Source organism: Pezoporus wallicus, unplaced genomic scaffold, assembly GCF_028554395.1.
Source record: "Pezoporus wallicus isolate ANWC-B61680 ecotype Strahan unplaced genomic scaffold, APGP_CSIRO_Pwel_v1 contig_227, whole genome shotgun sequence".
In the NCBI taxonomy this organism is placed as follows: domain Eukaryota; kingdom Metazoa; phylum Chordata; class Aves; order Psittaciformes; family Psittacidae; genus Pezoporus; species Pezoporus wallicus.
In genome coordinates, this window is record NW_026635704.1 from 3,972,317 (window position 1) to 4,000,198 (window position 27,882).

The window sequence follows — 27,882 nt, forward strand, 5'->3', positions numbered from 1 at the left end:
AAATATATGAACAGGCATGTACTCCTTCGATTTTAACAGCTGTTCTGCTTAAGGCCCTTGGAAGGTTCACTCTGAACTATGTCTGCATTTAAAATACTTCAACACCTTAGTAAGAGGTGTTGCTCTTGAAAAGAATAAACTCAGCCCTTGAGAGGTAAAATACCATGTGGATAACATCGTAACACACAGAAAGAGAAAAATAGATCATCTACTTGCAAAAACAGATCATCTACTTGCTGCCATCTCCCTGTATTTTAGCACCAAAACCTCACTGATAGTACAGCCTGGCTATACACCATGGGTGTATGTGCAAGGGAAACCTGCTCCCTCATGACACCCTGGAGTCAGTAACATGGAGCTCTGACCGATTTCTGTGCTTCTGAATCAGGCCTCTAGGGTGGATCTCCTGTTCCTATAAGCAGCATTTGCTGATTCATCAAAACCCTGCAGATGCAGGCAGCCCTCCAGGTTTTGTCTGGAGGATGTTTGTATGCCTTTGCACACACACAGAAGTAATGAAGTGGCATGTAAAGGGTCTTGGCCAAATGAACTGGCAGGATAGAGGGCCCTGCCATTAATACTGGTTTTAAGGAAAGTATTTCACATTACGTTTGGTATCTTGGTGATGCTTTTCTTCTCTTCACAAAGTATGCATTTAGCCTCATCCCATTCTGTCAAAAAAAGACCATCAGTGAGTGTAAGCTTCTTCACATATTTTGCTGTTTTCCTACCCATTTTCCTTAAGGCAACAATTGTAAAATGTCACTTCATGCCAGCAGACTTTTTTTCTCACTTTAAGCTAGCTAGACCAAAGTAACATGGAAAACGACATTGCACTTCCCTCTGACCTCTTTCCCAATTCTCACTGACCCTGGACAAACATAATGCTTGCCAAGGGAGCAAATCCCCTGCTGAAACTGCTCAAGTTTAACACAGGTGGACTCAAAAGAAGAAAAGTAGTGTGTAAATTCTTGCATTTTGGGGTTCTTTTTCTTTTCATTCTATCTGAGAGACTCAGGCAGGTCACTGCATGTGTTAAAACACCAGGTCCCTCAACTTATTTCATAGACATCTGCATTTTATGAGAGAAATAATTCTTCTACCTACCATATGTCATTAATGTATTTTCTTCTTTCCTGTTGCTGTGTTATAAGCTTGTATTTAATTATGTACTTTCTTTCTCATAACTCATCTAGTTCTTCTTTTCTTCAATAACACATAAATGTATCAATGTATGGTGTATGCCTTTTGTGTCCTGTTGTATTTGATAAATGAAAGGAGATAAGGGTTTATTATATTTTTTTTTATCAAGATATGCATGTTACGAATTTTGAAATAGTTTTTAAGCTGTGATTGAAATAAATGAAATCTTCTGGAAAGACTCATTGGGACTTACTACTAAATATCAAAATAAAAGACATGCCATGCAGAGCAGGTTATATTTGGCATGCATCTACTGGCTAAGTAACATATCCGATTTGGCTCTTTGGTTTGGAAAGAGGATTAGCCAATGTCTGACAGCTATTTTTCTATTTGTGGAATATGAGCTTATTCAGTTTTAAAGGCTCTTTTAGGAAATTGGCTTGTACCTGTGTAAAAAGGTTCAGCACAGTATATCATTAAAAAAATAGAATTTGTACAGAGGAGGACACTTCCCAAAACTTTTCTGTGGAATTTGGAAATTTTAGGGGAAAATAAAGCCCTCATATATGCAAGTTGGTGCCCTGGAAAGCATGTAGAGCATCATGTTGGTTTCGTATCTCTTTGAATAGTGAATAAGTAGCTGTTAGCCTTCTATAGCCCCTATATGAGTATGACCATAAGCAATCTGTGCATAGAAGCATGTTTATATAGTAACTCTAAACAAATCCTTATCTTCTCTCTGAACCTTTTTCATGTGTGTCAATGTTTTGCTGCATGGCGAGCATATTTGTTTAATGAACCATGTGTATGGTAATATCATTTTGTATTTAACACTGTCTTTATAATTGTTTGCGCTGCTAGCTGCTACACTGAAGCAACCATGCTGTTCTCAAGGCAGTCAACCCTTGATGATTTAGATGGACCAGACACTATTCCTAAAACAAGTGAGCGCGCTCGACCTAGGCTTCGTAAAATGCAGAGCATGGATATGTCCTCCTCATCAGCTGACAGTGGCAGTATAGTGTCAAGGTGCTTAACTCATGCATGCTTTGTTCACTCATTTACCCTTACCATTATACTTACTGCAGTGTACATAAATATGCATTCGCAGATACGTGGTGTTCAGAGTAGTTTGCATGGTTAATGGAAGCTTTACTCCCTTCTGTGTTGTGGCATGATTCTGAGGTTCAACGTTAGGGTCATAATCTAAGACTCATTTGCTGTTTCACTTCTTATTCCTTTCTTGTTTTGTTTTCCATCCTTAGTTCACGTATTTTTTAAAGTTGTTCCATTACAATACATAGACTGTCTGAAACCAGGCTAAAATCTGTATTTATTCAGCTAAAAAAAAAGGAGTCTGATTTGCAGTTACCAAGATGATGGTTGTTCATGTTAAAATTGGAAGCTGGAAGTGAAGTTTCTCAGCTAATCAGTTATCCTAAATACGGACTTAAGTGTCTAATTTTAGAAACTAAGATAGGCAAACACTGGCACTGCTCTTTCAATTTTTTGTTTTCCCCATATTGGAAAGATTACTAAATATGTTTTGATCATTTACTATTGATTTGCAGTCTGTAAGGTGTTGGAACTAAGAAAGGAAAAATAGCTGTGAAAAGATAGAATCATAGAATCATAGTGAATGCTATTAATATTCAGTGGAACAGAAAACTGTTCAGAGCCATTCACTCACTTTTTAGCAGGTAAAACCCAGGGTTTTACATGACATTTGGAAACAGTAGTTTCAACTACCATTATAAACATTATAAATATGACATTTCATGGCACATTATATCATTCTTTTTCAATGGTTAAAGTGTTCTACAAATTCTTGGTGTGGATCAGCTTTGACATGTAGGGATTTTAGGGTTTTTGCCTTTTAACCAGGATGTGTGCTACCATGAATCATCAAAACACAGATCCTAATAATAGTGTTACATGTTCTAATCAAAAGCCTGCTAGTAAGAAAGTGATCTAATGTAACCACAATAAGTTTGGATGCAGTGTAAAAGAAAAAGAGATGGAACTTAATTTTCAATTTTGGCAGGAGATGAGAGGGCAAGCCAGGTTTACCAGTGCCAGATTTCTTTAAAAGGTTGTACTTTAGATGCAAACATGGCCCCATTCATTTCATAAGAGCTACATGAAATCTAGTTTTATCTCTGTTGAAAGACATGAATCCAACAAAAACCACTAAGTTGATGGCTATTGTCTAACCTATGGAGAACGACTGGATTTGAGACTGAAAAGAGTGTTGTCTGGGGGAAGAGATACAGAAATGCTTGTGAGGGGTGAAAAGAGTGGAAGCAAAGCCAAGAAAATATTTTTAAAGTTATGGTATCCAGATTCCCGTCTGGAGTCACCAAGCTGCATGAGTTTACATCAGCTGAGACTGTTGCAGAGCACAGAGCATTAAGACAGTGATTATGGAATACATTCGGCTCTGGGACCTGTTGAAGCGGGTCCAGAGGAAGGCACCTATCCTGTGAAGGCAGGCTGAGAGAGTTGGGCTTGTTCAGCCTGGAGAAGAGAAGGCTCAGGGGATACCTTAGAGCATCTTCCAGTACCTAAAGGGAGCCTACAAGAAATCTGGAGGACTCTTTACAAAGGCCTATAGTGACAGGACAAGGGGTAATGGTTTTAAATTTAAAGAGGGAGATTTAGATTAAATATGAGATTTAGATTAAATATAAGGAAAAAGTACTTTACTGTAAGGGTGGTGAGGCACTGGAACAAGTTGCCCAGAGACATTATGGCTGTCCCATCCGTGGAACTGTTCAGGGCCACCTTGGAAGTGGCCTTTAGCAACCTGGTCTAGTGGAAGGTGTCCCTGCCCGTGGCAGGGGGGTTGGAGCTGGATGATTCTTAAGGTCCCTTCCAACCCAAAACATTCTGTGATTCCCTGTTTCTGTGCCAAGCCAAGAAAAAGTACAGTGAACAAGTAGAGAACTGAACAGAGTGAATAAGAACAGTTGAAAAAGAAAATAGGTACACACAGAAGAAAAGGCAGGTAAGGTAAAAAAAGAAAACTGTATTGAAGAACATAGGACAATATAAAGGTAAGCAAAATAGCCTCTTACTGGAACAGTTTTGTAATCTGGATTGTATTTGTCCATGTTAGCAATTTACTTGTTCTTTTTTTTTTTTTTTTGAATCAGAGTTGATATGTGTGTTCAGTTCCAGTTGCATACAGCACCCATACAGTGGCACAATGTTTTGAGGGAACCTTATCGCTGCCTATCATTCACCACAGAGCATGCTTCAAGCAGATGTAATAGCAAGTCCTGATTCTGGCCACAGTGTTTGAACTACTTTCAGAAAGTTAGTGTAGTTTCTCTTGATGGTGATGTTATTTTTCCCTTTGCTGGTGAAAAGGTAATGAATCACCATGAGTTCCCTGGGATGTCACTCAGAGGGCAGATGGACTCAGATGGTCCATCTATGTAAAAGGAGATCATGATAATATATTTTCTACCAGATTATATGACTTTTGAAGGCCTGGGAACACAATGGGGTTGCTCAGCTGTCTACGTAAAGGTACAGTTAACAAACTTTTTTTGGTGGTGAGCCTTGAAAGCCTCAGCTCTCTCTCTTTGTCTGTCTCTGACAGTGAACCTACACAGGTCACCATGCTCTATTCTCGTCAGGGGACGACAGAAACCATTGAGGAGGTAGAAGGGGAGCATGAAGAGGAAGGACCTCGTTCAGCATCAAGGCCAGAGGAAGAGGAGGTGGAAGATTATAGCCTGGGTTCAGAAGGAGCTGCATATACTCCTGATACCGATGTGCCTTTGTATTCCACTATGGACAGCAATGCAGAAGCCCCACCTTCCTATAGCAAAGCTGTCAGCTTTGAACACCTTCCCTTTGGCTCCCCAGATGACTCAGCTGGTAAGAGCCTCATGATGGTGAGCCCAGACGATAGTCGGACGGACAAACTTGACACGATTCTCCCTCCACTGACACACGAGCTTACGGCTAGTGAGCTGCTTCTGAACAAGTAAGGACCTTTGACAGGGAAAAACTGTTGGTTCCAGCCTGTGAAGTTTTGTCATTACGTTGGGTTGGTGTTTTTTTTGTCTCCGACTAGCCTCCAGTTTCTGATACAGGCCTTGCACTAAGTTTGATTTAAGAAGCTCATTTCCTGTGTGTGCAGTTGTTCTAATTACAGGTTTCTAAAATTATTCAGATTCAGGTTGGAAAGACTCTTTTTTCTCCCCAGATACCACACATCATTGTTCCAATTAGCACTGGATTTCTGAGCTCACCTGTCATGGGGTCAAGGGCTTTTCTAAACCATCTTTGTGGAGAGGGCTCCTCTACTCTAGGCAGCTGTGATTTCAAATAAGTTTCCTCCAGGGCTATCTGGGAAAACGTTTCTCCTTTAATTATTTTGGATTACTGTAAGGGGAACTCTGACCTCTGGCAGAGTTTTTGTTTAAGTCAGTAGGAGCTGAGGGCTATGTAGAGACACCACCTTGCTAACTACTTTCATAAGGGATAGGATGATCCCCTCTTTGCTTCTCAGACACTGTGCTCAGTAGCACAACCAGCACTGAGGTGGGGATGGTGCCTCTGCTTTCTTTCCTTTTCTTTCTGGTCTGACTCAGCTAGAGGAGAGCTTCCCTGAATGTAGGACAAATTCTGAAACCATAGAAATAACTTTCAGAAATTGCCTGCATCTGGACTGCATCTGGAGAGAGAGGCTGCGTAGATCTGACTTTGTAGATGCAGTGTCTTTTATCCTGTTCTTCCAAAGTCATTTTTGCTTTTCAGTGAGATCTCTTCTCAGGCCAGGCACTCCTTACGATTAAGCAAAGAGAACTGTGGAATGAATCTGAAAGGCATTTAATCATTTCTTGCTGCCTTTTATATTTATATGAGTTAGGTAAAGGGGAGAAGATAGGAGACATTAATGCTCAAGGGCATTTATTACGTTCTAATCTTATGTCACAGGAGTATTCATAACATGCAACTCCTGATGGATCTCTGGATTTTCTGCAAATTCCCATCTATGGAAATAAATTAGATCTGTATCCAGACAGGGCCACACCAGCGTGGTGTGATTTACATGATATATACTGGTTGGGCAGCTGTAGGGAAGTGGTTCTTGTAGAAAATCTTGGGTCAGGCTGACTCTCTGAGTAAAGTGAAAACCAGAACAGTTATTTTGCCTGAAATTCTTGTTTTCTGAGCTTTGAATCAGGCTATTTGATTATAATACCAAATCTCCTTTTTTTCTTTTTTTTTTTTTCTCATAGAACTCAGGAGCAAAATTTTATACCTTTTTCAAAAGGAAAAATAGTAGCAATTTAAAAAGTAGCTCTTGTGAAATTAATTTCATTTACTGTACTCTCCTCCACACAGGATGTTTCATGATGATGAGCTGGAGGAGTCAGAGAAGTTCTATGTTGGTCAGCCTCGAGTCTTGCTTCTTATTTATGCTCTGTACAATACGCTGGTGGCCCGGTCAGAAATGGTGTGTTATTTTGTGATCATCCTTAATCACATGATCTCTGCCTCCATGATAACCCTGGTGCTTCCCATCCTTATATTCCTTTGGGCCATGCTGTCTGTGCCTCGGCCAAGCAAACGTTTCTGGATGACAGCCATTGTCTACACAGAGGTATGCTGTTGGTTTTGTACCCCATGTCTAGCACAGAAAATTTGAGTTGTGAGCTTTGTATGGTGTCGTTTCTGGTTTTGATCTCTAGAATCAGGGGCCTTTGGTCCTTCATATTAATAGGAATATTTGATAAAGTCCATGGCAATTTCTGTGGCATAAAATGGTCTTGTTTGTATTTTATTCATTGCAATGAGTAATAATATCCTTCCTGGCATGTAAAGCAGTTATCACGAGAACAGACCATTTGCAAATGCCTACTATGTAATTGGTAATCAAGAGACAGTATACAGTGCTTGTGGCATCTCAGGTACCTCTGAGAATTATCTGTTGATAATGTTGATTGACTTTATTACTGACAAAATGTGAACTGTTATTTCTCTGTAGCAATGAACAACCCTGTTTATCTTCTCATAAAACTGCCCAAATAGTCATATTTCTCCCCTTTCAATGTCACAAGGCTTTCATACGTGCCATGATTATAAAACACCCCAAGTGTGTTGTGTTTCTGAACAGGTGGCCATTGTCATCAAGTACTTCTTCCAGTTTGGCTTCTTTCCTTGGAATAAACATGTGGATTACACAAAAGATAAACCTTACCATCCACCCAATATTATTGGCATTGAGAAAAAAGAGGGTTATGTGCACTATGATCTTGTTCAGCTCCTTGCTTTATTCTTCCACAGATCCATTTTAAAGGTAATCTGAGTTCTGGTAGTTTCTTATTTCATATTTAATTTTTAGTTTTAATTTTTTTTAGTCACTGGTGGTACAGGACAGTCACTTATGTGGTTATTGGGAAAAAAATCTTCACTGAAAGGGTTACCAAGCATTGGAACAAACTACCCATGAAAGTGGTTGAGTCACCATCCCCGGAGATTTTAAAAGAGATGCAGATGTGGCACTTAGAGACATGGTTTAATGGTCATCTTAGCAATGTTATGTTTTACAGTTGGACTTGTTGATCTTAAAGGTGTTTTCCAACTTAAGTGATTCTATGATATATATGAAATTTTCTTCATCCTTGTGAACACATGACTGAGCTTAACAATGCCTGTGTTAAATACCGTGACAGAAATACAAGGTTGAAATGCTCTTTTTTTTCCCACTAGTGCCATGGATTATGGGATGAAGACGAGAAAGGGGACAATTCCAGTAATAAAGAGGATACTGATGATGAGCTTTCCCTGACAGGAGGCAGGAGAGACTCTTCTGCCTCTTTGAAATCTGTCAATCTTGCAGCATCAGTGGAATCCATCCATGTCCACTTCCCTGAGCAGCAGACCGCCATCAGGAGGAAGAGTTCTAGCAGTATATCACAGCTTTCGCACAGGTCCAGCTTCTCCTCACACAGATCTAAGAGAGGTAAAAGTCATGGCATTTCTAGGATTTGAAGAGTAAATATTAATTTCCCATAGGATCATCCTGCTGAAACCTTGTGCCAATTGCTTTGGAGATCCCAGAGGCTATTGAATGATGCTGCTCCTCAGTGAGGAAATAGGATATGAACCAAGCTATCCTCATGTTTGAACATACTCCAAGCCTTCTTAAAGTTCAAATGGAGAGCCATACTTTGTGATTCAGTATGTTTTGAAAATTACATTATCCAAAAGCTGGGAAAGGAATGCTCAGTGTGGCCCACATCCAGAATTTCTGGTTCAGCATAATCTCCAGCTAGAGGGAATGCAAAGCATATGTATTTTTCATATCTACATTTGATCATACTTGATTAGGAATATCGAAACAGATTACCTATCCCATCTTGTAAATGGACGGGCTTACTCTAGCCTGAATGTATATATTACTAATAGAAATGACTGAGTCAGATCACTCAAATACTTGCCTTTGTCACTAGTCTTCTTTTTTTATAGTTGTTGATCAAGTTTTGATCTGCCAGTGATTAAACCTTTACTGGGTGCTTTCAAGATTTTGCCATATTGGAAAAAAAGCGTAAGAATTCATTTTAAAGCTTCTTTCAAATATGGGACTCATATATAGGATGGAAGTCTAAAGATTTATTACCTTCTAGTTTTTGTATTTAAACTTTGATTTTGAATTATCTTCTCTTTTCCTCCCTGTTTTTTTCAGGAAGTACCAGTACACGAAACAGCAGCCAGAAAGGAAGCAGTGTATTAAGCATCAAGCAAAAATCTAGAAAAGAGCTTCTTATGGAAAAGTTGCGAGAACAAATGATCAAAGCCAAGGCCTTTACAATTAAAAAGTGAGCAATGTGAAGAGTTGTGTGGGTTTGGGAAAAAGGGTCCAAACAGTAAAGGAGTAAATCAGAATTTTAAAGAGAGCAGGTTACTATACTACTTCTGTTAATTCAAGGGATTGAATGGGTACATATACAGTTCACTGTATGCAGATGCTTTTACTCAAGTCCCACCAGCTGAACATTAGACAAATCAGCAGTTGTTCAAATAGCATCTGCCTGATAAAAAAGCTAAATATCCTGTGTGAACTTGGTAGGCTATGCGTATTTCTACTGAACAAGTGCTAATACAGTGGTTTAGAAGCAATCAGAACAAAGGACTGGTGTCTGCAAAGCCCTGTGAAAGCTAGCAGAGTAGATCTTGGTTATCTTTAGAAACATTAGTCATATCACACCCAGCCATTCTTTTCTTCAGTGCAAGTTACAGTGTTGTTAAATCACTTTTCGGTCTATGTTGGTTTAGGACTCTCCAGGTTTATGTGCCCATCAGACAGTTCTTCTACAATCTTATTCATCCAGACTACAGTGCAGTGACTGATGTTTATGTGCTGATGTTCCTCGCAGATACAGTGGACTTCATCATCATTGTGTTTGGATTTTGGGCTTTTGGGGTATGTCACAAAGGTGTCTATCTGCAAATCCTCAGTTGGATTTACATGCTGTAGATGCTAAGTATCATATGAGTGTCCTCCTTCCTCGACCACTCTGTTATGTTTTCTTTTTCAGAAACACTCTGCAGCAGCAGATATCACCTCTTCATTATCAGAGGACCAGGTCCCAGAGGCATTTTTGGTGATGGTGCTGATTCAGTTTGGTACCATGGTGGTAGATCGAGCACTGTACCTCAAAAAGACTGTCATGGGAAAGGTCATCTTCCAGGTCATCCTTGTTTTTGGAATACATTTCTGGATGTTCTTTATCTTGCCTGGAGTGACAGAAAGGTACAACCCTTATAATCAGACAATACAGGTTGAATACTGATGTTCTACCAGTTGTTTGTATTTAAATCTGGGATGGTTATAGCTAAGCTTTGGAATCACAAACAGAATTCTTCTTGGTCTCGTTCCTAAGCAAAATGTTGGAGTGCCTGTCCACAGCAGTAACTGTTGCCAACATAAGTTTAAGGAAGAATTAATTATATAAAGTATGTACAGAAATATTCTCAATTTAGGCCAAAATGCAAGCAGGTGAAAGAGAACTTGCCTGTAACTGAGTGATTAGAGTACTCAGCTGAGACAATATTGGCTTCTGATTCTGTTCCCCATTCCCAAGACTGCTGCATGCTGGCTTAGAAGAGTGAGTAGAAAATGTCTCTCTCAGCGTAATTTATAATTTACCACTTTCCTGGAATGTGTGAACTGTGGATTTAAATCTCCTTACACTGAGGAATGTCTAAAACCAATGCCTCTTCTGAAGAGCAAAAGTTCTCCTCCCCTGCTCCTGCCACATGGCTCTAGAGGTGAAGTGGAGGTAGCCACCTGCTGCATGAAGTCTTGTATCACATGCCTGATCAGGTTCACCCTCAAATCTAACATTTCTCATTGCATGGCTCAGGGCAGTTATCACCTCAGTCTGCACTGCAGAGGTGTTAAGGTTCCCTCTTTAGTGCTAACTCCCCTCTTATTTACAATTTTAAATTGCCTTGAAGTATTTACATCACTCCATTGAAATGAGTGTGTCACCTGGGCACATTATTCTTCATTAACAGTCAAGTTATTTTATTGGGAAAAAAAAACAAAATAGGTGTGTGGTGTAAAGAAAGACTGAAAGGTTTCATTTCCTCTCAAAACAAATGTTTTCTTTTTCCTCAGTGCAGTAGTTATTTTGCCCAACTTGTAAAACAAAAATGCATTTTTCAAGTGGATCTCCTATCTACTGTGCATTGATGTGAAACTTTTGGCTTGATTTGGTCACTTGAAAGACAATAAAATTGTTTTTACATTTTCTGTGCTTTTATACAATTTATTTCAATTTTTTAATCTCAAATCTGCATCTGAAACCATCTGTATCCTCTAAGTCAGGCTGACTCTTAGAAGCCCTTGCAAATTGACTAATGAAAATAATCCTGCAGGAACTAATTGAAAATATTGGATCATGACTGGCTCACAGATCCACCATGAGGCATCTCCTGCAGTCCCACCATGCTACTGAACTGCATTGAGAAGTGGCACATATTCATCAAGGTGGTCAGAGCAATAGAGCACATGATATGTTAGGAGAGGCTGAGGGAAGAGGGTTAGTTAAGTTTGGAAAAGAGAGTGAAGAGCTGTCTTCAGCTACCTATTAAGAGGGCACTGAGAAGGAGCTAAGCTCTTTTCAGATAGGAGAAGAGGCCACACAGTGGGGAAAACAAAAAGGGGCAAATTCCAGTTAGATATGATGAAAAATCTTTTCACAATGATGGTAGTCGAACACTGGAGCAGGCTGCCCAGACAGAGTGTAGGATCTCCATCTTCAGAGGTGCTCAAAACTCAACTGGGCAGGTCCCTAACAATTTGGTGCCATTAGACCTGATTCAAGCAGAAGAGGGTGAAAAAGATGATCTTCAGAAATCACAGCAACTTAAATTCCTGTATGAGTTCATGGCCTTGGAGGTGCCCCTGAGAACACAAGTACCCATTAAAGCTGCCTAGATTCAGTCCAAATGTCAGCCCTCTGAAAAGCCAAGAGAAGCAGTATCTACCCAGGGCTCACAGCAGGATGCACTGTTATGGGGGCTGAGGGCAAACTGGCCTAAGTTGGGCAGCAAGACATCCCTAGCATCCAGAGCGAGAGGGCACTGCCCCAGAGCCTACACTCTTCAGGAAGCCTATTCCCAGTCCCTCCCCTGTGACCCTGAGGTGACAACAGATGCTGTTTATAGACTTTCTCATCCAGTGTCTTTTCAAGTACTGTTTTAACCCTGCACAGCAGGGTCGGAAAGAAAGGGCTTCTCACAGGATCTTAGGAAAGGGGAACTGCCAGGAGCACAAAACATTTCAAGCTAATCTGGTCATACACAGATACAAAACTCATAATTTTCCTTTATCTATCTTTTCCATTACAGGAAATTTAGCCAGAACACAGTTGCCCAGCTCTGGTATTTTGTGAAATGTGTTTATTTTGGCTTATCAGCATATCAGATACGCTGCGGATATCCAACTCGTGTTCTTGGCAACTTCCTCACAAAAAGTTACAACTATGTAAACCTGTTCTTATTTCAAGGGTAAGTCTAAACCTATCACCCTCTTTCTTTTGTGAAATAAGGATCTGTTATCATGAGATGTTGTGGTTATTCATGACTTCTCTTCACAGGCTGCTGGAAATGAGACATTAGGTTTTGCACAGCACACTCTGTACATGCCCTGTGTCCTCTATAGCACACACACACAAAAAAATCGATTTCAGGAATGCAAATTTCAGAAAACTCAGTCTCCCACTCTGAATCCGGAAGCCTGACGTACCAGTTAGCCATTCAGGCCCCTACGGAAGAGACATTTTTAACACTTCTAAGAAATCTCTCTGTGAACACAGATGGGGGTACATATTGTTCTTGTAAACAGGTAATGTTATTTGCTTTGCAGTCCTAAAAGGTAGCAAGGGATCAAATCCCAAATTGATCTTTGGAGCAGGTCGACAGGCTGTACCTCAGCAGGTGAGAGGGATAAAGTGAAAGACAATACACGTGAGAAATAAAAGATACACATCAAAAAATGTTTACTTAGCGTATCATCTCTTGAGAAGTGCTGCACGTTAAAACTTCAGGAGTTAGGAGAGTTAGTGCAAGTAATAGGCACAGTGTCACCTCAGAGGAAAAGGTGGTTTTAAGGAGGCATATCCCACCCTCCACTTATGCTGTGATGTTGTCATTAAGCCAGTTCAAAGCATATACATATTTCACAGAAAAGCTGGAATAATTTTAGCCTTTTCTCAGTATTTGCAGTATGGGCCTGTTGCATTCCAGTAGGAAAAGTTACAGAGGAAAGCTTTCTTCATATGAAACAAATACTCTTTGTGACCTGGCCAAGCAGAAAAGTGTGGGACTGGTAAAGGGAACGATGCGCTTTGAAGAGCTACTGTATGCATGTCGGTTTCCTGTTAGCCCACCTTATGCTGCTGCTTATTCAGGAGTCATAAAGCCCAGTTCCACATGCAGCTACTGACTGCCCACCTCCTGCAGAAAAGCCAAGCACCACTTGGTATAAGGAAGTATAAAACAAATTCCCACCATCCTGTGGAAAGGATGTTCCTCTACTCCACTTCCTGGTCAGAGGAATTTGGGGATACAAGAAAGTCTCTCTTGTGCTATTCCATCAATGGCTTAATCACAATTACTGGGTGTAATGATGCAAAAGTGTGTTTATGGCCTGACAAAGAGATCTAGAGGAACATGAGCTATGGCAAAAAGGCACCACCCCGTACTAGCTGTGCAGTCTCAGGATATGACTGTATTTGTGTCTGCAAATCTTCCATTAAACTGTCCTTTAACATTGGCTTAATTCTCCCTCTTGTCATATACACACTGTGATTGTTTAATGTGATCCCCCCATTTCTGACGAGTTATCTGCTCATTCTTTAGGTTCCGCCTGGTTCCATTTTTGACTGAGCTGAGAGCAGTAATGGACTGGGTTTGGACTGATACCACGCTCAGTCTTTCCAGCTGGATCTGTGTTGAAGACATCTATGCTCATATATTCATCCTGAAGTGTTGGCGAGAGTCAGAAAAAGTAAGGAAGCCCCATATGAGTGATCCAGGCCTTCTCTCCCCCATGCAGAAATGAAGAGAAATAATCATGAGTCCCTGAACAATTGGGAAATCCACCACAAAGACGGTTTGTTAGAAGACACACCTGGTGTTTATGTTCAGAAATATTCAGGCTATTGGGTACTTTATGTTAGCTGGCAGTCACCACAAGTGAAATTTCAAATGGCTTCTCTTTTGTGAATAGCTGATTTTTCCACCATTAACATGAACTACACAAGCCCACGCCTGCTAGCTTAATTGCATGCCTGACTTTCAAGACCGGGTTCAAAGTCCCGGTGTTCACACAGGCTCACTTTGACCATAACAACTAAATGAGTAACCTTCAGTAGCAGGGAAACTAGCTGAAGAGAAAGGTCAGTAGAATACAGAGCTTGTGCCTCCACAGTGTAGGTCCCAGGGACAACTGGTTCATGTGATCGCAGAGGGAACTCAGCTGGCTCCTTTACCTCAGGAGAGCCCAGGACTGAACTGCAGGCCAGATAAACCCACCATTTGTCTGACTGAAATTTCAGTCTCTGTAAATCATGTAAACTTCAGTTCAAATTAAACTTGCAAATTCTGAATTCCTTATAACCACTACAGAGATTGCAACCATATGCTTGCTTATTTTGCCAGTTTGAAAAAGAAATTAGGCATTCTTTTAAGAGTGACCCAGCCAGCTAGAAACTGTATGTCTGCAATGAAACAGCTGAATTTTTAAGTGTTACTGACGTATTTCTTCTTTTATTATAATCCTGTCTCTTAATGGCAATTATTTTCCAAGTATGTCAGTTAGATTAACTCAGAGCTGCTATGCACACAAATCTTGCATATGGGCTTTTTCTGTATGAATTCCATTTTTGCCATGAGTGCAATGTCATCAGAGGCTTCAGAAGTCAGAGGAATAATAATCCAGTTCTACTTTGTCCACCTCATTGCATTTTTTTACACTGCAAAAGGATCATTCTGCATTATATATAGCATATATCTGATATGGGAAGATTTCCACATCTAACCTAGCCTGTGTGTGCTAGTGCCATGTAGCAAAATAACTGCCCCTGATTTCATGATTGTTGTTCAAGGTACTTTGATTCTCTGTCCTCACATTGAGTGATATGCCTAAGCACTTTGACTGCTAGAGGCCCTCTGAGCTGTTCTGTAACATCATTAAAGGTGTCTGAACTGATCTTAAACAGACAAATATATTTATGTACCCCTGCTGATCTTGATATATTTTAATGAAAACAGCACTCAGTATTGCAAGACAAATGATTTGATATACTGCTTTTGAAAAGTAACTAATTTGTTTTAAATACAGCATTGTATTACAAATTTAATATTCTCCTAGGGGTTATGGATTCATGTTGTAAAGCAAGAATGACTTCCTGAAAGCCAGATTCCTGGCATGTCTTTGAGGTTCAGTGCAATACAGTGCATATTTATTTTGCACATGCAGTATGCAAGGTGTGAAAGACAGGATCCTAAAACACTGTACAGTTAAATCTTATAATAGAATGCACCAAAATAAATTACAGTGATGGTAAGGCAGGATTTTGTGGATAGTGAAGCTCTTAAAGTAGGCAATCATGATGCCAATAGCAGATGGAGGGACAAGGCAGAACACATTCCATGTGATCTGCTTTGAAAAGAGAAGGATTAAAGCAATGTCGCTTTTGGTCTCAGAAGCTAAGAAAAGGAAGGATGTTACATCAGCAGTGTGAAGAGTTTAGGAAGAGCAACAAAACTTTAAACATTATTTAATTGCAGTTGGTGCGGGATTCCCTAGAAACAGAGTATCAAGTCTGTGAACAACTCTTATGAATACTGTATGTGAAGTGCGAAGCAAATGTGGAGGTAGTGCAATATCAGACAATCCGACTGATTGTGCATGTCAGTTGCTGGCAAACAATTGTTTTTTTTTCCCCTGAAATACAGTTTGCAGCTTTTCAAGCTCTATGAGAGGAATTCTGCCTTAAGGACCTTCGAGATAAAACTTGGAAGGCCAAATAAAGAAATTGGGTCACTCCCAATTCCCAGTTTTTTTGAATCGATTGTTGTGTCACTGCTGCTGCTGTTATTTTATGTTTGGTTCCTGTGAGTTCATGCTTGCACTCATTCAGACAAAATATTCCAATTACCGTACTCAATTTTTCCCTTCTTTAGGGCTGTGAAGAACCAAAATCACAAAGGTTTACAATATTTTTCACACCAGACACCCACTTGGCTGGGTTCATTTGGCACTTTTGACTGTTGTCACCAGAAATGCAGCATCTGTGCGGGTTTGGCTAAAAATCTCAAAATAACCTGCGAGGCAATGGATAGCAAATTACCACAGAAGATCAGAAGCCTTAAGATCATTGTACATTTACCCATCAAATCATACCAAGTGTACCTCTGATAGAAGAGACATTACCATGTTGCTGTTTGCTTTTGCAGAGATATCCCCAACCAAGAGGCCAGAAGAAAAAGAAAGTTGTGAAGTATGGAATGGGTGGCATGATTATCGTCTTGCTGATTTGTATTGTCTGGTTCCCACTGCTCTTCATGTCTTTAATCAAATCTGTTGCAGGCATCACCAACAAGCCTCTAGATGTATCAATCACAATAACTCTAGGAGGTTATCAGGTAAAAAAGAAGAAAGACTAAAAGCAAACTCTGCTTTTGCTCTGCATTTCCTTGTGCTACTTCTTATTCTCTTCAGTGAATTGAACTCAAGCTCCAACAAATGATCCCTTTTGCATTTAAAACATGTTAGTTTATCACTGATGTAAAATATTACCTTCATCTGCAAGTTGAAACTAGAACCTACTGGCAGGGGAATCTGCATAAATTATCCTATATAAGGTACACTCAAATAACTGCCTACAGGTCCACATGGTAAATGTAAGATAATTGGACATAGTTTGCTTCTCAGTGGAATAAGATCATAACCTTCTCCTGTTGAATTGAGTGCCATAATAGTCTTGGACTGTGATGCACAGGATGCTGTATACTGTGTATGTAGCAGCTAATGTGAAGTAACTGTGATAAGTCTATGTTCTTTTGTTTTCCAGCCTATTTTTACAATGAGTGCTCAACAGAGTCAGCTCAAGGATTTGAATCAGACTGGTTTCAATGCGTTTCTGGGAAGCTATAGGGGTAACACTGTAAGTGAAATGTACAATACCTCATTACTTAAAAATCCATGCATGTTTCCAATTGGAGGAAATGGAGGCCTTTTGTGAGTTTTGTTTATGTAGTTTTAAGTGGTCAGCAGTGATGCCATCATCTGGAAGATGTTTCCATAAAGAGGATTTGCATGAGTAAAGGTTCAGACAGATCATTTGTCAGGACAGGGCTGAACTATGGTGAGACAAGTTACTGTTAATTGAGACATCTTTGCAAAAAGTCATGGAAGACAGTAGTTGTTCTGTCGGTTGAATAAAAACCTCTCCTTTAAATGACACAAACCTTCAGTAGACATGTTGCTGTTTGTGTATTGCCAAAACAAACATGCTGTAGGGACAAGAGTGTTGGGTCTCTTAAGCCCAGTGCTCCTTCCTGTTGCACACACAATTTTCACCTCCCAGTGAGATGTGGTGAAGTCAAAAGACTGTCTATCACATGGAAAGTTTTGACATCAGAGTCTCAAGACATAAATATTTGAACATAGTCTCGCTATTTCATGGTGCAACATGCTCAAAGTTATCACAAGTTTCTACAGGAAAAGGACTAGTAATTAGTAGAAGCTGTTGCATTAATAAAGTAACTGGGATTTGGTCAGATGTAACTTTAAAAGAAGAACTTGCTTCTAACCTATTCAAGAATTAATTTTTTTTTTTTATATTAGATCCTAGCAAATAGCCCATATTATAGCAACAATAGTGTAATCTTGATCCACTTCTGAAGTTGTTAGTTTCAAGTCACCTTATCCTTCGCAGCTATCTTTCTATGCAGAAAGATGCTTAATGAAAGACAGTTAAATTTTAACTTAAATTTAGATGGACTGTACAGAGGTTACGTGATGAACTTTCAGACTCCCTTTGGACTGTGTGGCCATCATTCTTTAAAGAGCAGGGCCATTTTTATTTCACCTTCTTAGCTTGGCTATACTTTTTTTTATCCCCTTCCCATCTAAAGCCCCAGGTGGTACCTGAGGAAAATAATCAGTGCAAACCACTGCATTTACAATTAATCAGCTACAATCCTGCCTGACTGGGAGATGTGGGTCTGTGTCTTTTGAATATTACCGCGCTTAAATTTTCTTTTCCTCTTCTGCACCTACAGGCTGCTTTGCAGTTTCTAGAGGGCTATGGAAAAGAAGATATAACTCTTGCAGATTTAGAGGGAAATTCAAACTCTTTATGGACCATCAGCCCTCCCAGTAGAGAGAAAATGATACAGGGACTGCTGGATTTTTCAGCTGAGTTCACTGTAGTTCTTTCATGGAGCATTCAAAGGTAATTAGCATGGCTGTTATGAGGTTGATAGATTACTTGCTAAGCATTTGCTCAGAAGAACAGTTCCACGCTGCACTTTTTACTTATTTTTTCAGTAAATTCTGTTGTACGGCAGAGCAAAAAAAAAACTGGAAGTGGGAGAGAGAGAGACACAGAGAAGTGACCTGTGCTCCCCAGGAAAAAATTGTTGCCTGCAGTTCTCAAAAAATAAAAAGAGAAGCAAAGCAACATCCAAGTACATTATTTAAAAGGCAGGGTGGAGTTTTCAATGGGACTTGAGGGGAGGGAAGGAAAAGTAAGAATATTCTAGCCAGTTTCAGATAGAGATGTTAAATAAACTGCCCCAAACAGCAACCTTGCTAGCATTTATGGGAACTGAATACTTAGACCTAGTTAAGGCAGAAAAACAGTAAGGAAATACAAACAAAAGTGCTTGGTCCTCTTACTAAGAGAGTCTGGAACTCACACAAACTATTTTTTAAAAATACACATATACGCAAGTACCATAACAATGGCGCAGATCCATGTTGTTGAGACCTTTGCCTGTTTACTTGTGGTTCCTTCGGCCTTGGAGAACTATTACTTTACAATGATGTTTTTGATAGAGACAGCCTAGAACATAAGACAGTTGCATGCAGGCTAGAGGATACCCAGTCACCGAGGTAGTTTGTTGACTCATGTCTGCCGGATAGGATCCTGGATTAAACTGGAGTTAAGTCATCACTCCATGGAAATGAAATACCTTTGCAGCCATAGTATCTACCTGTTTTGTTAGAAGTAGATGCTGGATTGTTACAGCAATCCTCAGCAAGTCTGTGCACAAGAAGGAGGTCAGCTGAATCTCTGTGGGAGCTCTGAACATGTTGGATCAGTCTTTCCACAGTCAAAACCAGTCTTCTAAGGAATCTGTACCCTTAATTCAACTTTATTTGACCCTCCTTATTTTCCTGGAAGCCTACAGTATTAGCTAGTGTATTACATCACTCCATCATTTCTGAGCATAACTACAAACATTCATACACCAGTTGAAAAAGACCTTTTTCACCCTCAAATTATATCCTGTGGATTATATTATGACCATAAATGACTGAAAGTGGTAAAGACTTACCACAGTGACCTTCCACTTTTTCTCCATAAAGAGAAACTTCTGTCTTTCATCTAGGCCAGGAGACAAGAAGTAACTCTAAGATGAGCCTTTCTTGTCACTCACACAGCACCTTCACACATCATCTGCCAGGGCACTGCAGCCAGAGCTTCATCCCTCACCAAACTGCTGCATCCCAACAGCAGGGTACGGCACAAGGCTGAGGTGGGGTTGTGGGAAGCTGTAGCTTACTGCAGCAACCTTACCTGCTCTGGCACAGAATGTGTGGTAACACACAGTCCTGTTGCCTAAAGTCAGAGCACGCACGCTCCCTTTCCCATTCTGTTTCAACTGACATACTGAACAAAATTCTTTTTGTCGGTCATCATTTTCCTGTAATAAAAGCATAGGAAGCGTTTTCAGTTAGAAAAATACACCTTTGAGGATGCTATGTATCCTCTGTGGGGAAATGCACCATCTCAGGTACAGATACTATGATGCTTCCTTTAGCAAAGACTGGAATAGACAGGGTCAGTACTGTTAGACTATCTGGACAACTAGCTCTAGCATTCAGCCAGCACGTGTTTAGGTTATGTTCTCATTGTAGGTTAACAATGTGTCTTCCCTTTTACTTAAAACAGAAATCTCACCCTTGGTGCCAAAGCTGAAATAGCATCAGATAAACTTACCTTTGTCCTACCAGAGAACACCAGAAGAGATATTGCTACAATGATGTCTGGACAGCAACTGGAAAAGGTGTAAGTTATTTTCTTTGGCTATTCATATGCAAGCCTTCCCTTATTAAACCTAATTTCCTAAGGAGGTCAGGCTTCTGCAACTATATCATTTGTCTGCCCATCTGTCAACCTCTAATAACTTTGGAGCCTTGTTCACAGAGGCCAACAACACTGAAGACACATAATAGTAACATTCAAGGTAAAAGCTTATTCCCTATGATAAATATAGGCTGAGAAGACCATGAACTTTGGAATATCACCAACAAGCATGGTGAAGCTATTAGTTACGTTTCTTTATTGCATAAGCACAATTTCAGTACAGTATATTCACATCTAAACTCTCCTTTTAGTTACTTTAGTTCAACTTGATCTGAGGATGTTTTATTGATGATATCTTTGTTCGAAATAACCATCCAGACTGTATTTCTCATTGTTATTCTTAAATAGTATTATATTGGCAAGGAAGCGTTAAATCACTGCAGTCAAAGGGTAACATCTGCAGTCGTTTCTGACATCAGATCTTTTCCTGTAATGGAAATTTGCAAGGCAGAAAGAGCATGCTCTTCATATGAATATCAAACATTATTCTATCAATGTAGCTTTATAGCATTAACAGCAGTGGTGCCTCCCTTCAGATTTGAAAGGAATCTGGCTCTTCCTTTTCCGCCTGCTCACTGGGGGTTACTTTACAGCTGTAGTCTCTAAATACTGCTAAGCCAACATCATCCCTCAAGGCTACCTGATCTGATTTGTGGCCACAAGAGTTGAAAAGTTAATGCTGAGGCCAACTGGGATAGTGAAAACCCTCAGAGGTTCGCATCTGTTAGTAGGTGGAAGTGAGATTTGTCTTTTTGGTGCACAGCTATTTTTCTGCAGACTGATCATTGCATTTACACAAATATTTTATGCTTTTACTTTGCTGTGTGAGGATATGGGAATACTTCCTAAGGTGATGTAGTGCCAAGGAGGTTGGATTTTGCTCTTTTGTGGGAAGAGATAATTAACTGATAATTCTCTTTGCAGGAGGCAAGCAGATACACCTGCACTTGCCTGTGTTCCAATCAGTAATATTGTTGATTTAAGCTTTTTTTACTTTGTTGTAAAGGACAGATGCTTGTGGCAGCTAGTAGCCATTTGACACCTTCAGCAGGGAGCTTCCTGCCACCATCTCAAATTGGCTGCAGAGCTCTTACCTATCTTTGGGCCTGCTGGAGTGATCAGGAGGGATTTTAAATTGATGACCTGTTTTCCTCAGCCTGGTGTATGCAATTTAGCAAATTGTCACAGGGCTTCCCTGAAAGCTCCCCTTCCCTAGAATTTTTCAGTCATTTGAGGAAAAAGTTATAACGGTATCTCTGCTTTTAATGAAATGTCTCTATCTGGATGCTGGTAATTAATTCCCACTTAATATGATTTAACTTACACAAACACCTTTAAGTTTGAAATCCTCCTACAAACTGAAAATACTTCCCATTGAAAGAATCCAGCAAAAAATTCTCTCACCTCTATTCAGGTGTTTTTATCAAAACATTTTGCAATTCTGAAGTAATAACTGTTTTCACCACATATTTCTCTACCTACATATTTTTCTAGCTTGTTTACTACTGGTGATGTGTTCCCTTTCTTTTTGCTGCTTATATAGCTGACTATAAAAGCAGCTTTGTCTTAAAAGGGAACAAAATGTAAAGACTACATTCCTTGTAAACGCATGCCCCAGGTGCGTGGGATTCATGACTTGTGAATGGCGACGTTATGGATGGAGCTCCCTGCTGAAGTACTGACACAACATAGTTAATAAATCCAGCTAACTTTCAGATGTGACATCTGAACACTATAAAATCATAGCTTAAGCCAAGAATTACTGGGAACTGTGTATAGCCCTGTTTGTTAGGTATTTCTAAATTATTTTAGAGTTATAAAAATATGAAATATTTGCTTTCTCATTTTTTCCAGAACATTAGAGACAGTGTACCCATACTACATCAAAGCTCCTAGTGATTCTCTGGCAAAACCCATAAAGCAGCTATTGACAGGTATGTGTCCAGACCACAGAAAACAGCCTATGGTTGAAGGAAGTGCAACACAGCACTCACAGTTGCACATTCACTGGGATGGTTTAGTGTGAGGTGTCCTTCCCCCTGGCAGGAGGGTTGGAATGAGATGATCTTAAGGTCCTTTCCAACCCTAACCATTCTATGATTCTATGATTCTATGTTACGGGGCGCCTCAGTCTGAAATGCACTCATAATAGTTTCTACTAGGTGCCGGCAAGCATGGGGAGAGATGAGGTAATACAGTATAAGGCAGAAAATGCATCTGGATGTATTTTAGCTTTGTAGTTAACAGGAAGAAGTCTTAGAGATGAAGTGCAGCTCCTTTCCTTCAAGTCTGCTTTCAGGAATTTCTCTCTTTTGTTTTCTAAGTGATGAAGAGTTTCACTTCTCTGCATCTCCATGCTACCTTACCACAGTCATTACTACTTCATGTCTGCAAATGTAGCTCCTCAGCTTAAATAATGCCACTAAATGATTTCTTTGTTTGTTTGTTAGCTATTCCTTCTTTATTGGCTACAGAGAATCCAGTTTACATAGATCATTGCATTTCGGAATTCTACTACAGAGCGCATGCATGTGAAAAACCCATTGGCTAGGAAGAGTAGGTACAAGTCTTTCTCTAAGAAGAGTTTGCTCAACAGAGGTTAAATTTGGTGCTCAGGTGCAGTAGTACTATGTAGTACATTACTGTGTAGTACATTACTGTTCAAGGTTCTGTCAACATGATTAAATTAATTAGGAAAAATAATTCTTGAGGCTGAACCTACCTCTGTGAGTAGCAATAAGAGTGCTTCATTGTCGCTGGTCAGGTCCTGTCCTAAAGAGCTCTTAACTTGAGATTCCTCAAGAAATCAGGAGCTCCAGAGTTCACCTCCTGTCTGTGTGATCAGTATTGTCATGGTTTAAGCCCAGTCAGCAACTCAGCCACGCAGCCCTCGCTCACTCCCCCGCCCCCTTCCTCCCCCTGCTCCCAGAGGGATGGGGAAGAGAACTTAAAGAATGTAACTCCCACGGGTTGAGATAAGAACAGTCCAGTAACTAAGGTATAACACAAACCACTACTGCTACCACCAATAATGATAATGATAAGGGAAATAACAAGGGCTGAGAATACAACCGCTCACCACCCACTGACCAATACCCAGCCCAACCCGAGCAGTGATCTCAACCCTTCTGGGTAACTGCCACCAGTCCATATAGTTGGCATGACGTGCTGTGGTATGGAATACCTCTGTGGTCAGTTTGGGTCAGGTGTCCTGTCTCTGCTTCCTCCTGGCTTCCCCTCCTCCCTGGCAGAGCATGAGACTCACAAAGTCTTTGGTCAGAGTAAACATTACTGAGCAGCAACTAAAAACATCGGTGTTATCAGCGCTGTTCCCAGGCCAAAAGTCAAAAACACAGCACTGCATAATAGGATAGTATGTGTGCTTTTCTTGATATGAGAGAATAACGTCTTTTATGCCAAGACATAAATGATTTACGGTAGTAGTTTGACATACAGAAGCTGACCACTGTTCCTCCAAGTTAAATGTGTCTTTTTAGGCCTTAAGTGCAGACATGCTGATTACCAGTCATTCTTTGAGATGATTTTACACTTGTCCATAAGAAAATGAACGTGCTACTAAACTGTTTGTTTTTTTAATGGACATTCAGATGAGATTTGCAGAAGGAAAACCATAGAAGTCTAGATATTATACTTTTTTACAGGAATAATGTAAAATGGATTTTAGAAGAATTATAATGAACCTTTGATGTTGCTTAGTCATTTTATCACGCAGATGTTTGAAGTATCTGACTCAAAACATTTTGACTTTTGCAATTCTTGGTATATATATTAACATATTTTTTTTTCAATAGACTGCAGATGGGAAAACATTACAGTTTCCTTGGTCAAAAATGTGTCTGATGAGGGCGTTCGTGAGTGGTGGGTTTTGAATCAGCTTGGAAAAAGATACAAAACATCTGAAGAGAGTCTTGAACTCTTCATATTCAGTGATAAAGTCAGTCCACCAAGCCTTGGATTCTTGGCTGGTTATGGGTAAGAAGGAATATTTACGTAAAATTAAAATAAGATGAGATAGATAGAGAGGTGACCTTATTTGCTGGTTTGGAGGGGTTATTTATTTCTTTTTTGTTGTTGTAGTGTTTGAACGTGACATTTTGAAAAGAGGTCTGTTAATGTTATCTATAGAAAGATTCATATTTGTAAGGAATGACCTGATCTACAGTGGGAAAAAAGGCAGAAGCACCCTTTGCACTAATTTCTTACTGAAGTCATGCAAAATATGTTAGCTTAGCTACAGGCCGAGTTCTGCCCAAGGTCTGCCCAGTTTTAGTGACCTTACCAGTCTTGTAGCCAGGACTCTGGGTGTGAAACAGTTATGAAGTACATCTCCACAGACAGAGAAAGGCAAAAGAGTGTGCCTTCCCAGGAGATAATGCCCTTCTGGCATGATTTTGGAGAACTCCTCATAGGAGGATTATCAGGGGAGGACAAGTCAACATAGTCTGCCACAGTTCCACACTAATAACAAAAAATATTATATATGAAACCTGACAGATAATTTGACTTTAGCAGCCAACAGTTATCAGCTTTCCTGACTTCCAAGCTGTAGCAGACAGGACATGAGACCATCAGTTACTGGGGTTAAACCATTCAAGTCAGCAGCCTCAGCTATTTGTATTCCCAGATTTCTGTGGTATTTGAAGAGACCTTATTGTCCTTAATCTTGCAGCACAACAGAAACAAGATCCTAATTAGAAATTATGGTTCACTCAGCTGACAGTCTACACTTAGCCATTAGATGAGCTTCCTCACACTTGGCTGACCTTGTTCAAGTCATGATTTGAACTCTTTCCTTTCTTTCTTTTCAGCATCATGGGACTATATGCCTCAGTTGTCCTGGTGATAGGAAAGTTTGTCCGTGAATTTTTCAGTGGGATCTCTCACTCCATCATGTTTGAGGAGCTGCCCAACGTAGACCGAATCTTAAAGTTGTGTACTGACATTTTCTTAGTGCGAGAGACTGGAGAACTGGAACTAGAAGAAGACCTGTATGCCAAACTAATATTCCTGTATCGCTCACCAGAGACTATGATCAAGTGGACTAGGGAAAAAACTAATTGATCTCTGGTGTCACACTGCGAATCAAGTTGATTTCATCTGAATTTTAAAGGTGAAAAATTCAAAAAAAAAAGCACAATATTCTCTTAAGAGCTAAGCCTTTTATAGTTAGGTAGCAATGATTTTTCACTGAAGGAGTCCTGGAAGCTACGGCCTTAGGAATCTATGCTGCCTTTCAAATTAAGGATCAACAGTGAAGAAGGTTGGATGATTTGTTGTTTTTAATGTGCCACTCCTCTACAATCTGGGGACTGCTTTGTAATTTAATCAGCAAAAAGTTTGCATCTTTGTCTGGCTAATTTAATTTTCCAGACAATCATTACAACTTAAAGAGAAAAGAAAGGAGTGAACCCACAGGTGACTCCAGTGTACCTTCTTAACCCTTTCTGGAGCCATACAGATTGGATTGTGCAATATGCTGTTGTACATCACTGACTTTCAAGCTACAGTAATGGGACGCTGACTAGCCTTCAGGACACCCAAGACCCAGAGCCGCAGTGGGAACTGAAGACATTCTAGCCATACCCATTTGTAGAAATCAGAGGTTTTGATGTACAAAGGACACTGTGGACAAGCCTCTGTTAGCAAAAAGAAAACAATAACAATCTCTTTGAATGCCTTATTTTATTTGTACAGCCACAGAAGACATTTCAACCAAACATCAATGACTTTTCTCAGGAAAAAAAAAAGCAACTGAAACTTGACACTTTGTCAAGGTTAACTAATGGCTAGAATAATTATGGTGAATTATTGGGGTGTTCTGCTGGGCCATTCTCTTCAAAGTTACTGCTTTCCATTAGGTGAGAAAAGAAAGTGAATTCAATGACCTAAGGAGCTACTTCATTTCTTGTAACCCTGTAAAGACTGAATAGTGTGTGCTTCTCTCTGCTCCCCATGACATGCTTTTTCCCATTTCGATGATTTAAGGCAACCGTTGTTTTGCTGTTAGCTGATATTCTTCTTCCAGTGTTTCAGGTATACAAAAATGTTTACATATTCTAAGTCACATTTTTACATCCGAGACGGGGTTTTTTTAAGTTCCCAAATATAAACATACATACGAGCTTGAAAAATGGCCTTTTTCTTAAATTGCTATTATTAGTGAGACAAATGGCTCATTAGAGAACATTGTAGCATGAAAATTTACAATTGCAATGTAGGTTTCATTCCATGTTAAAAAATTATTGAGAAAAAAATTGAGTGGGTAGGGTATGTTAAAAGGGTATACTGTGTAGTTTTGATTCAGTAATGACTTAAAATAAAGCACATGTTGCAAAGTCATTTTAGAAGTATTTTTTCCTCTGCCTTTTTACATGAAATGGGAAAAGTCTGATATTCTTCTAACTCTGTGACAAATAAATCTCTTTCTTGTAGTTAGATGCTATTTATTATATGAATGATTAGTTAATCACCGGAAAAAAACTAATACATAATTTACTGGCACATCTTACTGAAGAACTTCATCAAACGGGACAATTAAACAAAGTTGCAACATACTCTGCTGAGTGCTTCCATGACAAATGCTGTCACATCCATTCTATACTGTGAAAACTAACATTTTGAGCACCATGAAGTGCACAAAATAAAAATTGCTTAATCATATTGTAACAATAAAATCATTTGGTGACTGGAACTCACTAGAAGACAACCTGATTTCCTCCAAAGTGTAATGGAAAGGTGGCTGCTCATACAGCCAGGCAGCATTCCTCAGTGGAGAGTTTTGCTCCATTTCTTCCATAGGACCTGTAAGTCAAAATCAAAACATACAGGATCCAACAGGGATGCTAAAATGTCCTTTTTGGTTAGATGGATCCTCACCTGGGTGTTCAGTGATTTTAAGGAAAGCAGCACTGGAAGGAGAAGTGTGAAGGGTGTAATGTGTTTCAAAAGGTACCAGCCAGCAGAAACATGCTGGCCATAGTTGGTCCTGGCTCCCTTCCTGGTTCCTTCTCTTTAACTTCCTTTCTGGTGAGAACAACCTGTCTGCAGAATGAGCTGTACAGTTACTTGGGCTTCGCAGAAATGTGCTGCTCTTGCTTTCATGATTGACCAAACTTTGACAATAAAAGGATTCTTCTGTTGGTTTTTTTTAATTTATTTTTTTAACACAACCTATAGTCAAATTGGCGCCATGGACTGGATAGCTAAGTAACTACACAGGTAGACTGTGCTGCTGATGGCCATCCTTTGAGTCCAACTGTCCAGATAAAGTCAAACTGGCAGCCAGTTTCTGGTGGCATACTTCAGGGAATCAATATTGGGCCCAGTACCATCTGGTGTCTTTGCTAACAACCTGAAGGACATGACAGTGCACTTTCAGCAAGTTTGTGGACCACACCAAATCTGGGCCTGGGGCTGGTTTGTGATAACGTTACGTCAGCTGCCCTCCTGGCACCTGGGCTGGGCAGTTGTTACAGGGAGGGCAGGAATGTCTTTCAGGGTCAACTTCAAGGTGCTGGAGAAATGAGCTGCCATGTACTTAATGAAATTCAACCAAGACAAATGCAGTGTCCTGCATCTGAGGCAGTCCAACCTCATACAGCAATTCGGACTAGGTGGGTGGCTAGGGAACAGCTTTACAGCAAAAGAGCCAGGGCTGGGGCTTGGGAGTTGCACATACATCAGCAGTGTGCCCTTGAGGCAAAGAAAACCAACACCATACTGGGCTGCATTTACAAAAGCACAGCTGGAAGTAAGGGAATTTTTTAGTCCTCTCTATTCATCACTTCTGAGACCACACCTG

The 27,882-nt window shown here is 40.0% G+C and overlaps 1 protein-coding gene across 1 annotated transcript in view; it reads left to right on the forward strand.

Annotated features, from left to right (window-relative positions):
* The window catches only part of PIEZO2 (piezo type mechanosensitive ion channel component 2), a 295,110-nt gene extending 268,338 nt beyond the window's left edge, over positions 1 to 26,772 (forward strand). Inside the window, exons 40-56 of the mRNA XM_057397456.1 lie at positions 2,005 to 2,172; positions 4,751 to 5,140; positions 6,508 to 6,766; positions 7,280 to 7,462; positions 7,876 to 8,128; positions 8,852 to 8,984; positions 9,442 to 9,589; positions 9,705 to 9,919; positions 12,025 to 12,183; positions 13,537 to 13,684; positions 16,138 to 16,326; positions 16,755 to 16,847; positions 17,968 to 18,140; positions 19,866 to 19,982; positions 21,915 to 21,994; positions 23,873 to 24,053; positions 24,890 to 26,772. Coding sequence (XP_057253439.1) covers positions 2,005 to 2,172; positions 4,751 to 5,140; positions 6,508 to 6,766; positions 7,280 to 7,462; positions 7,876 to 8,128; positions 8,852 to 8,984; positions 9,442 to 9,589; positions 9,705 to 9,919; positions 12,025 to 12,183; positions 13,537 to 13,684; positions 16,138 to 16,326; positions 16,755 to 16,847; positions 17,968 to 18,140; positions 19,866 to 19,982; positions 21,915 to 21,994; positions 23,873 to 24,053; positions 24,890 to 25,142 — 3,142 coding nt within the window. The 3' untranslated portion in view covers positions 25,143 to 26,772. The remainder of the gene's footprint in view (positions 1 to 2,004; positions 2,173 to 4,750; positions 5,141 to 6,507; positions 6,767 to 7,279; positions 7,463 to 7,875; positions 8,129 to 8,851; positions 8,985 to 9,441; positions 9,590 to 9,704; positions 9,920 to 12,024; positions 12,184 to 13,536; positions 13,685 to 16,137; positions 16,327 to 16,754; positions 16,848 to 17,967; positions 18,141 to 19,865; positions 19,983 to 21,914; positions 21,995 to 23,872; positions 24,054 to 24,889) is intronic.
* The last annotated feature ends 1,110 nt before the right edge of the window (positions 26,773 to 27,882 follow it).